At 45.3% G+C, this 12,400-nt stretch overlaps 1 protein-coding gene across 5 annotated transcripts in view; it reads left to right on the top strand.

The window, feature by feature from the left end:
• Positions 1–12,400, top strand: part of LOC113583944 (mediator of RNA polymerase II transcription subunit 13-like) — a 64,266-nt gene that overhangs the window by 31,936 nt on the left and 19,930 nt on the right. For 4 of the 5 annotated variants that reach the window (XM_035526998.1, XM_035526997.1, XM_035526996.1 and 1 more), the window contains exons 3-4: positions 1,117–1,201; positions 1,441–1,524. In XM_035526998.1, the coding sequence (XP_035382891.1) occupies positions 1,117–1,201; positions 1,441–1,524 (169 nt within the window). Of the gene's footprint in view, positions 1–34; positions 195–1,116; positions 1,202–1,440; positions 1,525–12,400 lie in introns of those variants that run through there. The other variant, XM_035526999.1, reaches the window with a different exon arrangement.

The following is a 12,400-nucleotide window of genomic DNA, read 5'->3' as shown; positions in this document are numbered from 1 at the left end:
AGAGCGGCGGAGGGGGGTGGGCGGAGGGGGGAAATAGAATGTTGAGGATCTGTGTGTTCTCACCGGCCGTGTTGCTATGGTTACGGGGGAATTCTGGCGAGTAAGGAAATTTCATTCACCCTGCCATGGAAAAAAAGGAGGGAAATATCAACAAACCAGAAGAACATGACAACTCCAGAGCCATCTTCAGAGAGGTGCGCGTGACGCACCCCTCCCCCACCCTCTGTCTGTCTGTCTGTCTGTCTGTCCGTGTGTGTCTGTCTGCTTTTGTGTGTTTTTATGTATTGATGCTTAAATGCCAGACGCTCAGTGAAACTGTTATTTACTCGTTGTTTTAATATGCTAATCTTGCTATATTTGTGTGGACCCTAGCGTGTGCGCCGGTGTTTGTGCTTGTTTGCCTGCCTGCGGCTGTCAGGTTGATGCCTCCCTTTAAGCAAACGGAGCGCCTCCACCTCCGACCCCACCCTTGGCCCCTCCCGCGTACTGGGGCGAGCCATAGGCTAGCCGGCGAAACGCCCTCCAGGTTCAGGCTGGGGGGGAAAACCGTGCCTCACCTCGTCCGTGCCAATAGTGGGTACTTCTAGTGTTGCTGGTGACAGGGCGCTAAGCGCTAGCGTCCTGGCGACTGCGCTGCTAAGCGCGGGTGTCAACAGCGTGGAGAGGCTGGCTCCTCTGAGCCTGTGAACGTGGATGAACCAACATGCCTGTCTCTTCCATTACGAGTGCCTGTGTGTATGTTCTTTTGATATGCCTTTGCTAAGGGTAAACACACACACACACGCGCGTGCGCGTGTATATATGTGTGTGTATGTTTGGTGTTTTAGTGGAAGCTCAAGGTCCCACCTCGTGTTTGTTTGTGGTTCAAGTTCAATGACGAGCTTTTTTTCAACCCTTTTAAATTGGGCTTGCATGTGAGAGAGAGAGAGAGAAATTCTTTGATTAGGCCTGCCAGATCCTTTTAATAGCTTTTGTGTACGTGTGTGTGTGTGTGTGTGTGTGTGTGTGTGTGTGTGTGTGTGCGTGCGTGCGTGCAGATTTGTCTCTTAACTCCCAGGAATGTGAGTTTAGGTATAGAGACAGAAATGATTTGTGCGTATGTGTTTCTGTTTGCAGTGGTGGAGGAGGGACTATGGGAATGCGGACTCTCCTATGAGTGCAGGACACTCCTCTTCAAGGCCATTCACAACTTACTGGAAAGGTACAGTTTAAAAGCAAACTACACTTCCCATCAGTCCCTTCGAGACCTGAGATGCCAAAGGTCATGATTCACCTTTAACTGCATAAGGTTCCCATAATTTACTGTATCCTCATAGACCAGTTGAGCACAGTATCTGCCAAATGAATCTTCCCACACCCTGTGAGTCATTTATAAACTGTTTTGCATTTATCATGAAACACCCTTTGTGATGTAAAATATCTGTTGTGGGTTGTTTCCAGATGCCTAATGGACAAGGACTTTGTGCGTATCGGAAAGTGGTTTGTCAAGCCATACGAGCTCGAGGAGAAGCACCACGGCACCAGGTAAGTCCCCAGCCACTTCTCCGATTATCCAGGCAAGCTCCACCTAGAATTCTGTCCTGGCAAGCTCCGCCCCCCAACACCCCAGAGTATATAATGGGTGGGGACTGTTTGTGCAACTGACGGCCTCTTAAACAGCGCCAGGGTGTCGGGGAGCTTCGCACAGCGTGTCGGCAGTTTCCGGAATGTTCTGTCATTGTCCTCCAACCTGCACGGTGGCAGGTTTTGCAGGGGTTGGATGATGGGGGGGTGGGTTGGATTTTGCACGTGAGGACGAGGGTGCCAGACGACCCGGGTGTGTGAGAGCGCGAGAGCGTGGCGACGCACGAGGTGTGAGTGCGTGTGTGCGTGTTTGTGTGAGAGAGCAGATTGATGCTGGAAAAGAGATAATGGGGTCAAATTTGTAGGCTGTCAGTCCATTTCAGCTGAGTGCGTGTGGCTCGTGTCAGACGTTGACAGCTGTTGGTTTGTTGGGGCTGTTGCAAGAGAGGCTTTTTTTGCACCGCACATAGCTATACTTCATACAATTTGTTCTCATTTCTTGGTTTTGGTGGGGGAACCTCAGTTATCTTTAGTGCTGTGTGGAAACAAATTTAGCAATTTATTAAACCAGATTGGGGTGGTGGTGAGTTAAAGACATGTAGAAACAAAATGAGAGAAAGCAAAGGTTTGGTTTTTCCTGAAGTTAACTGAGCTCGTCACACTCGACATCGAAGCTTGTGAAAAAGGAAGCAGTTTTATGTAGAGTAGGACTGAATTATGGTGTGTAAATAAGTACTTTATGCATAGTAGGACTGAATTATGGTGTGTAAATAAGTACTTTATGTAGAGTAGGACTGAATTATGGTGTGTACTATGTATTTTATGTAGAGTAGGACTGAAGTATGGTGTGTGCTATGTATTTTATGTAGAGTAGGACTGAATTATGGTGTGTATTATGGTGTGTACTACGTATTTTATGTAGATTAGGACAAAATTATGGTGTGTAATAAGTACTTTATGCATAGTAGGACTGAATTATGGTGTGTAATGAGTACGTTATGCATAGTAGGACTGAATTATGGTGTGTAATGAATACTTTATGCATAGTAGGACTGAATTATGGTGTGTACTATGTATTTTATGTAGAGTAGGACTGAATTATGGTGTGTATTATGGTGTGTACTACGTACTTTATGTAGAGTAGGACTGAACTGTGGTGTGTAATAAGTACTTTATGTAGAGTAGGACTGAATTATGGTGTGTAATAAGTACTTTATGTACAGTAGGACTGAATTATGGTGTGTATTATGGTGTGTACTACGTACTTTATGTAGAGTAGGACTGAATTATGGTGTGTACTATGTATTTTACGTAGAGTAGGACTGAATTATGGTGTGTATTATGGTGTGTACTACGTACTTTATGTAGAGTAGGACTGAATTATGGTGTGTACTATGTATTTTATGTAGAGTAGGACTGAATTATGGTGTGTATTATGGTGTGTACTACGTACTTTATGTAGAGTAGGACTGAATTATGGTGTGTAATAAGTACTTTATGTAGAGTAGGACTGAATTATGGTGTGTAATAAGTACTTTATGTACTAACTAAAGTTCTTCACGAGGATAATTCTGCTCAATAATGCATGTATGACAGGTTTAGAGTTTATATATGTTGCGAAATGTGAAAAATGGAGTGGAGATAAGGAGGAGGAGGACAAGCGGCTAGAAGTGAGGAAGGCTACGAGTTAGGAGTATGTGCTGAGAGATCCTGTGTTTATCTGGCTTGACAGCATATCAGAGGAGGTGTACCCACAAACACGCACTATCTCTCCCTCTCTCTCTGCCTCTCTATCTCCCTCTAACCTTCTGTTATCTCTTGACCCCCCCCCCCCCACTTGACTCCCCTTAGAACAATGAGGAGACATGTTTTCCCTCAAGAGAGAAGGGCTAGCAGCCTGTGTTTGCACATTACATTTTACATTCAGTGTGTGTGTGCGTGCACACAATGCTACAAATGGCACCGATCTGATACTACATTTCGGAATCGTGTCGATGTCAGGAGAAAATGCTGGATCAGATGTCAGGAGAAAAAAAACTGAAGGAAACCGATCCGATACCGTTACCGATCCAGCCTGAAAATGCACTATATGGGCAAAAGTATTGGGATGCCTGCACATTACACGTACAAATCCATAAGCATTAATATGAAGGCTTTCTACAGGATTTTGGAGTGTGTCTGTGGAAATGTTTGCTAATTCATCCAGAAGAGCGTTTGCGAGGTCAGACACTGATGTTGGACGAGAGGGTCTGGCTCCCAATCTCCATTCTAGTTCCTCCCAAAGGTGTTTGATGAGGTTCAGGTCAGAGCTCTGTCTGGGCCAGTCGAGTTCTTCCACACCACCAGTGCTTTGTACACTTGGACACATGCTGGAAAAGAAGAGGACCTTCCCCAAACTATTCCCAAAGAGTTGGAAGCACACATTTGTCCAAAATGTCTTGGTATACTGAAGCTTTAAGATTTCCCTTCACAAGAACTAAGGGGTCTAGTCCAACCCCGGAAAAACAATCCCATAGCATTATCCCTCCTCCACCAAACATTGGAACATTGCAGTCAGGCAGGTAATGTCCTGGCATTCAGCAAAGCCAGACTTGCCCATCAGACTGGCAGATAGAGAAGCGTGATTTGTCACTCTACAGAACACGTTTCCACTGCTCCAGAGGCCAGTGGCAGAGGTGTGCTTTACACCTCTCTGTGACGCTCAGTGTTGTGCTTGGTGATGTAAGGCTTACAGCTGTTCGGCCATGGAAACCCCTGCCATGAATTTCCCAGTGCACAGTGTTTGTGCTGATGTTAATGCCAGAGGTGTGTTGGAACTCTGCAGTTATTGGCCAGTTTCACACCAACGTTGGCGACTTTTATGCGACATTTCCGCACTATGCCTGTCAGCACTCGGCGACCCTGCTCAATAACTTTGCGTGTTCTCGCTTTGTGGCCGAGTTGCTGTGGTTCCTAAACACTTACACTTTTCAATAATACCACTCACGGTTGGGCGTTGAATATTGAGGAGGAAAGAAACTGACTTGTTGCAACAGTGGCGTCACATTACAGTACCAGCGAGACCTTTAGAATGACCCATTCTTTCATAAATGTTTGTAAAGGCAGACTGCATGGCTATGTGCTTGGTTTTGCTATGGCAATGGAACTGAATAAACCACCTGAATTCAGTGATTAAGTGTATCACTGCAGGTGATGTGAGACCAGCCAGGTTAGTTTGAGTAGTTCACATGATGGAGCTTGAGCACAGTTTATACACAGCTGTAAGGATTAACTGTACAGTTTTCTTCACAATAACGATAACAACCATTATGCTCAAATGCAAATATGTATGCACTCACACAGGAATGATGACAGCATTGCTGTTATGTTTGGGGGGGGGGGGGGGGGGGTTGGTTATCTGTCTTCTATTGAGAACATTTAAACGAGACGAAATAGCGTCTTAGCGCTGTTCACCGCCACAGATCCGTGACCAACACTGATTTATTTATTAAGCTGTTCTTTAAAAAAACAAACGAACAATGTTGTTTCTAGTTTGGCGGTGAAGTAAAAACAGTTCAGAGGTGGGTAAAGGAGAAACCTGACAGAGCCAGAGAGAACAGCCCAACAAGGGAAGTGCACCGGATTCATGAAGTCCATTACTATATGGCTGTAATATATTCAGCCTGCTGAGTATTAAGGTGGAACATTTGAATAAGACGTTAGAGAATAAGCTAATTTAAGCTCTGTCCATAGATGAAATCTTTTGGCTAGAAAGAATAACCATCTTGTAATGGTTATGAGATTTACATTTTCAGCTGGTTTTAAGCAGAGGTGGGGTGACGAGAGACTCGTAGTACAGGTGGTCTCTCTCTGTCTGCTCATCTAGTGCCTGGTGCGTAGCAGGAAGAAAAGCGACTTACCGTTGAAATTCACAAGAAGAAGAATTCTGTGGTCAGTGTAAAGTTGATGTGGAACTATATTGTTAATTTCAGGAGTGAGTGAATGAGGCAGGCAGGCAGAGAGAGCGAGAGAGAGAGGAACCAATCAGGTGATGTCAAAGACAATAAACATTGTTGCATTCATGATAGATGCTGTGTGACCATTAGTCTTTTAATAAGCGAAATACTTTATTTATATAACACATCTCACATCAAAAGCTTCCCTAACAATCTGTTTCACCCAAATAACTGAACCACTGCTTAACAGTGCTTTTTATTGGAAACATATCAAGATCAGTATCAATATCTGGCTGATTGGTATAATTGGTATCGTGCTGTCTTTTGTTGTGCACTAGTGTTCTGAAGGGAGAGAAGACCGAGAAACTCTTGAGATGTATACAGAGACTGATGGAATGTTTATGTTCACATGTAGAATGGTATGTGTTTGTGGACATATGCACATTGGTTCCAGGGATGTCTACATCTTTGTCCGTGTGTGTGTGTGTGTGTGTGTGTGTGTGTGTGTGTGTGTGTGTTTTAGGGGGGTGGCGGGGTTTGGGGGGAGCTCTGTGTATATCAGAGCAGTGGCAGGGAGCTTAGACTTGGAGGGCTTCCCTGCTGAGCTTTTAGAGTGGGGAGAGGTCTGTGTGTGTTTGTGTGTGTGTGTGTGTGTGTGTGTGTGTGTGTGTGTGTGTGTGGTGGGGGGACTAGACCCCGTTAAGCCCACCTGATTCTTCTCTAGTTTGACAGCTTTGTCTGTGCCACACTGTCAGCTTCTGTGCCTCCCGCAGGGTCCAACACAGAGCCAAGCAGTGAATTATTGAACAGCCTGCTCCAGAGAGAGAGAGAGAGGGAGAGAGAGAGAGAGAGAGAGCGGGGGGAGGGGAGAGAGAGAGGGAGAGAAACACATACAGCAAGAGAAGGAGGGCGGACACACACACACACACACACACACACACACACGGACGCACACACCCCATTCCTTAGCACACAGAAATCCATATGTGCCAAGACACATGCAAACTCAGGCCTGGTTTTCCCTCTCTCTTACACTCACTGGCTCCTTTCTCTACTCTGAATAAATGGACACGAAATGAAAGCGAAACGCTACTTCACCCAGCAAACACACAAGGCTTCCTTCATGCATTTGCATGAATTAATCCCACAGATGACACACACGTTTACACAAACATTGTGTCATAATCCCATTCCCTCCCCCCCCCACCGGCATGTAATACCGCACTACAGACATCCACCCTCATGCTCTCTCTTCGTGGCTTACATTTCTTTGTGCTGCGTGGGGCTCATAGATCAAAAGCAGTGGCGTGGGTGGCCAGTAGGGGGCGCAGTGACCCAGGTGAAGCTTCATTAAATCTCATTGCCCAGGGCACGGGGAGTACCATCGCATCTCCGAGGAGGTGCTGCCTTCCCCCCCCCACCTGCTCGCTCTCTCTCTCTCTCCCTCCCTCCAGACCACCTCTCTCTCTCTTCCTCCCGCTCTCGCTCCAGACCTCCTCTCTCCACACACTCGCTCACTCCTTTTTTTTTTTTTTCCCCTCTTCTCCTTTCTTTGTGTCTGGGATTGTGCACTGTACATTGGTAACGGATTGCATCAGACTCCCAGAGGGAGGTAGAGAGAGAGAGAGAGAGAGAGAGAGAGAGAGAGAGCGCGGGAGTGCACAGACAGATAAATGTAAAAAGGAAGAGGGGACAAGAGGGGGACAGACACAGAGAGAGAGAGAGAGAGAGAGAGAGAGAGAGAGAGAGAGAGAGAGAGAGAGAGAGAGAGAGAGAGAGAGGGTCTTATAAATTAAACATTAGTACGGTGGTTGAAGGATTGGGTTGTGTTAATCAGGATTAGAACTGATCTGCGCATAGAGCAAGGTGCACATAATTAGCAACACCAGCCTGTGTGGGCATTTGTTAATATACGTGCCCGCCAGCACACATTCGAATTTTCTTTAATATCTTCTTTATATCACCTTTAATTTTGCATTTGCAGTTAACCACCATGTGGCTTTGGTACATGTGATCTTGCATGTCTGCTCTGGTTTTGATGTGCATGTAATTGTGTGTATTTGTGGTGTGTTTGAATGGTTTTCTCTAGCCTGCTTTGGCCAGGGGGGGAAAGGAATGACATTGAGACATTAACCATCTCCTTGGCAACGGACGTTTGGTGTCGGGCTACATCATGGGGTCACTCGGTGCTGCTTAGCTTGCAGCCAATGGTTGTTTGCTTACTGATCTGGGAACAGCTCCTCATTTCTAGCCTCTGTGATTAAAGTTCTGATCCAGACAGGGGAACTGACCCAAGATCTCATTTCATCCATCCATTCATCCTGATGTGTTTGTTGTATGCACTGAGGAGGGTTTGTGGCTATTTTATGCCTTATGTTTTAGGTATTATTCTGTCTCTTCTAGCTTAATCTAAATGGGCTACCCGTTGGCTTGAGTGATGTTCTTGTAGTAGCTGAGAGGATTTGTTTCTTCTGTTGCTTTATTGACTGCCTTCACATGTGCAAGTCTTATCTCTATATATGGCATTGATTGGCTAAGAATGCGATAAAAGTATGATAGCAACACTAATAACGTCAGCGAGACTCTGTTGGGGGAAAATGATTTGTTGGTTTGATTTGATTGATGTCGTTTACTCACTGAGGACACCTTAATAGTGTTTGCTCAATTAAACCTTCAATCATTCCTGTGATTCTCAGATCTGAGACGTTAATTTTATTGTGTAAAGTGAAATGGTAAAATATGAAAATAGGGCTATCAAGAAAATAATGCACTCAGAAATTCAAGCAACGGGCAGTTTGAACGCACGCAGTGTGGGATCGCTCCAGCTCAGTATTTATGCTACGTGCCTCTGGCAAGACAGGGAGGCCAAAAAGCATCTTTTCCTTAGAGACACTTTACATGTTTGTGGTTTTGCCGCTCACTTGTGGCATCTGCTGTGACGAAAGTCTTTGGAATGCAGCCTGCTTTACGGAGAGTCGCCCGAGCCTTCGTCAGACCCAATGAATCGTGTGCTCCGTGTTCTGGAATTCCAACAGTGCTGTACCTGTCCGTCCTGACAGCCGCCTCTCCGAGAGGCGAGACAGACTCTTAAAGGTTATTGTCCCATCGTATAGTTGTAGTGCCAACACAATATCTGCCTGTTTCTTCACTGCCATAACCGTAAAAGCACAGATAAGATTATATAGATAACACATTATATGTGCAAGCAGGAAACAATAAAAAGTGAGATGCGGGAACCTTTTACAACCATGCTATTCTGTTTAGGTCTCTTCAACTTCAAGTGTATTGATTACACTTGGTAAGTAAAACATTAAAGGTAGCGTATGAGTTTATAAAACATAGGTTCCTGGTTATAAACATATCAACTGTTGGTAGTTTGGAGGGGCTCTACATTTTGGCAGTTTACTGTGTATCCTGTCATCTCACTGCTCAGCAAAGGTTTCTGTTAATCAGGGCTCTGAGGTGTCGTAAATTACAGCACCAGTGCCCATCCTGTCAGCAGGACAGTTGAGGTGTTTCCTGTGTTTCTTTCTGCTGTGCGGGGCTCACAGTTCAAAAGCATTGGCCCGGTGCCCTGTAGGGGGCACTGTGATGTGTTAACAAGTAGATGGTGGGGAAAAAAAAGAGACCCACAGACGGTGTCGCATTTCCGGCCCTGACCCCGACGTGACACTTGGTGCTTTTGATCGTGAGCTTAAGTGAGCAGGAGTTGTGCTGGGTGAGGGAGCGAATGGCTGGGGGTGTCTGTCGGACACGAGGCCTCAGTGCTTGGCTGAGGCGGCCGAGTTCTGAGAAGGTGGGTTTGTGCAGTCGAGCTGAGCTCCGTTCCCGGCCATCTGTGGCCCGCGCTCCGAGCGAGTCCGATTGGCTGAGCTTTCGCTGGGCGGGAAGGATGGCTCTGATCTTCTGTCTCCCTGTTGATCCAGAGAGACGCCAGCCAACTGTGGGCATCTGTTAGGTCACACACACACACACACACACACACACACACACACACACACACACACACACACACACACACACACACACACACACAGAGTTGCGCACTTAGTGTCTTCCTCCACGTGCATTGAGCTGTCCCACGATGTCGTTGGCTGTCACGTGATAGGGGGTGATGATGATGTATATAGGGATGAACTGGCAGTAGCCAACACTGGGGTGAATTTAAGAAAATGAATAATAACATAAAAGACAACTCATGCCGTCAGACTGCAACATGACACTGAACAAATAATAACGCATGTGAAACCCACACACACAGATTGGCACACACCCCTGGGAACAGTAAATGGTGCATTCATGCTCTGTTCTCTCTAGCTCTGGATTTCCTGATTGATTTCAGTGTAAAACTATTAATTGTGCACAGTGGAACATGCTGTGCTCTGTGTGTTAAGTTTGTAGCTATCAAGTATGTTCAGCACTAAATAATTCACTTGCTTCGGCTCACACCCAGTCTCTGTCCCTCTCACTCTACCTCTCTCACTCACACACATGCATGTGCTCGTGCGCACACACACACACACTCACACACACACACACACATGGACTGACATTGTGTCTAAATACATTTCACACATTCAGTCTGAAACTTTTCAAGTAATGTCCAGAACCAGTAGAGAAAGAGAGACTAAGTAAACTACAGTCACTAAGTAAACTACAGTCACTAAGTAAACTACAGTCACTAAGTAAAGAACAGACACTAAGTACAGTCACTAAGTAAACTACAGTCACTAAGTAAAGAACAGACACTAAGTACAGTCACTAAGTAAACTACAGACACTAAGTAAACTACAGACACTAAGTAAACTACAGACACTAAGTAAACTACAGTCACTAAGTAAAGAACAGACACTAAGTAAAGAACAGACACTAAGTAAACTACAGTCACTAAGTAAACTACAGACACTAAGTAAAGAACAGACACTAAGTACAGTCACTAAGTAAAGAACAGACACTAAGTACAGTCACTAAGTAAAGTACTTGTACAGTGTACATTTTAAAAACCTAAACATATCAGCTATATTTTTAGTAGGTCACTTATCTCATTTCTTTCTAAAGGTCGTTTAAGAAAGTACTGGCTTGTATCCTCTCCATTTGTTCCACCAGTCTCTCTCTTATTCTCCCTCTCTCGTTCTCTCTCACTCTCTCAACCAATCAAAGTTTATTTATATAGGCCTTTTTTTTTCTTTTTTTCTTTTTTTTTTTTACAGCAGGCATTGTCACAAAGCAGCCTTAGAAATGTCTGGGTGTAACCCCCCCCCACCCCCCCAATAGTGATGAGAGGAAACCCCCCTGTGAAACCACATGAGGAACCAAGACTCGCAGGAGGAACCCATCCCCCTCTGATCCACACTGGACAGCATAACCATGTGAACAGAAGTAATCAATAATAAGCCAAGAAAACTACAGAGAAACACGATAGAAAAACAGAGCACAAACACAGCTAATGTGAGGCAAGTTTGTGGAGACGTGCATGTCATAACTGATAAAACTGGATGCTCAGGCAGGTTGGAAGTTGTCCAGTCTGGACTTGGTGATGAAGAGTGTGCCAGAAGCCCAAGACCATGTCTGGTGCAGGACCAACTCGGGGAAGGCTAGGTTTTCTTTTATCAGGCCGCAAACAAGCGACTTCATGGTGGTAGAGAATGGTTTAGGGACAAGTGAGCGGGGTGTGTGTGTGTGTGTGTGTGTGTGTGTGTGTATCTCAGCTGAACTCCACCAGTATCACAGGGTCAGAAGGAGCGGGGGCATCTCAGAGAGTAGGAGAGCAACAGAGAATAACAAGAAAAGAGCACTAGCAAAAGAAAGCAGTGTATGATGACAGAGTCAATATATCAGCGGTGTTGCAAACAGTAGCATTTGTAAACGCATACGCATCAAGGAATATTAGCCAAACCTTTGTGTTAATGGGTATGTTTCAGTCCAGATTTAAGGACTGATTGTGTGCCTGAATCCTGTTGTGAGGCTGGGAGTGTATTGCAAGTCGAGGACGTAACAGCTCAGAGAAAGGACAGGCAGAGAATAAAACAGAAGAGTGGAGAGGAGAGAGTAAACCTTACAGAGTGAGAGCAGTAAGTGATTATAGACGCGGCGTATCCGTCAAAGCGCTGCAGTGCGTGTGAAAACGCATGAAACGATATTTACAGCCCAGTCGAGCTGTAAACAGTGGCGTTTTAAGATATGTTAGCCAAAAGCTTGCGCAAAATGAAAGACATTTTCAGTCTGGATTTAAATATTGGGAGCGCATCTGAATCCCACACCGAGTCAGGGAGCGCCTCTCTCTCCCTCCCCCCTCTATTTTTGTCCATTCTCTTATTTTTTCTGCCCCTCTGACACCCCTCCCTCTCTCCAAGGCCGTGAGCCAGCATCTCATCCCTTCAGTCACCAGTACTTTGCCAGTGGAGCAGCAGTGTCACACGTCACTCCACTGCTGCTCTGCCGCCTCTGCCCACCAAATCAGCAATAAACCGGGTGCCAAGCACCGGAAGCCCAGCTGCCTTCTGCCACATAGCGGAGTGGATGTTTCTTTTCATGTCGTGTTGACTGCTGCTGGGTGGAGTGAAGGTGGAGCAGGGTGGAACCTACACCACGCTATGCATCCATTTCTTTACCAAGATCATTTTGGAGGTTGGCGGAAGGTTCAGGAACACATTTAATCCAACACATCTCTGACTTTCAGCTGAACTTTCATGGCTCCTTTGTAAACTTTGTAAAAAGTTGTAGAAACGTCATAATCTTCAAATGTAATGGAGAAATATGACGATGGTAAATATACTTTTGAAATATAATGACACTATTGATATTATATTTTAATATACACTGCCAAAAAAAAAAGTCACACATACTAATATTTCGTTGGGCCGCCTTTAGCTTTGATTACGGCACGCATTTACTGTGGCATC

This window comes from Electrophorus electricus, chromosome 6 (assembly GCF_013358815.1).
Source record: "Electrophorus electricus isolate fEleEle1 chromosome 6, fEleEle1.pri, whole genome shotgun sequence".
Lineage (NCBI taxonomy): Eukaryota > Metazoa > Chordata > Actinopteri > Gymnotiformes > Gymnotidae > Electrophorus > Electrophorus electricus.
The sequence above is the reverse complement of the archived record's forward strand: the minus strand, read 5'-3'. Positions and strand labels throughout refer to the sequence as shown.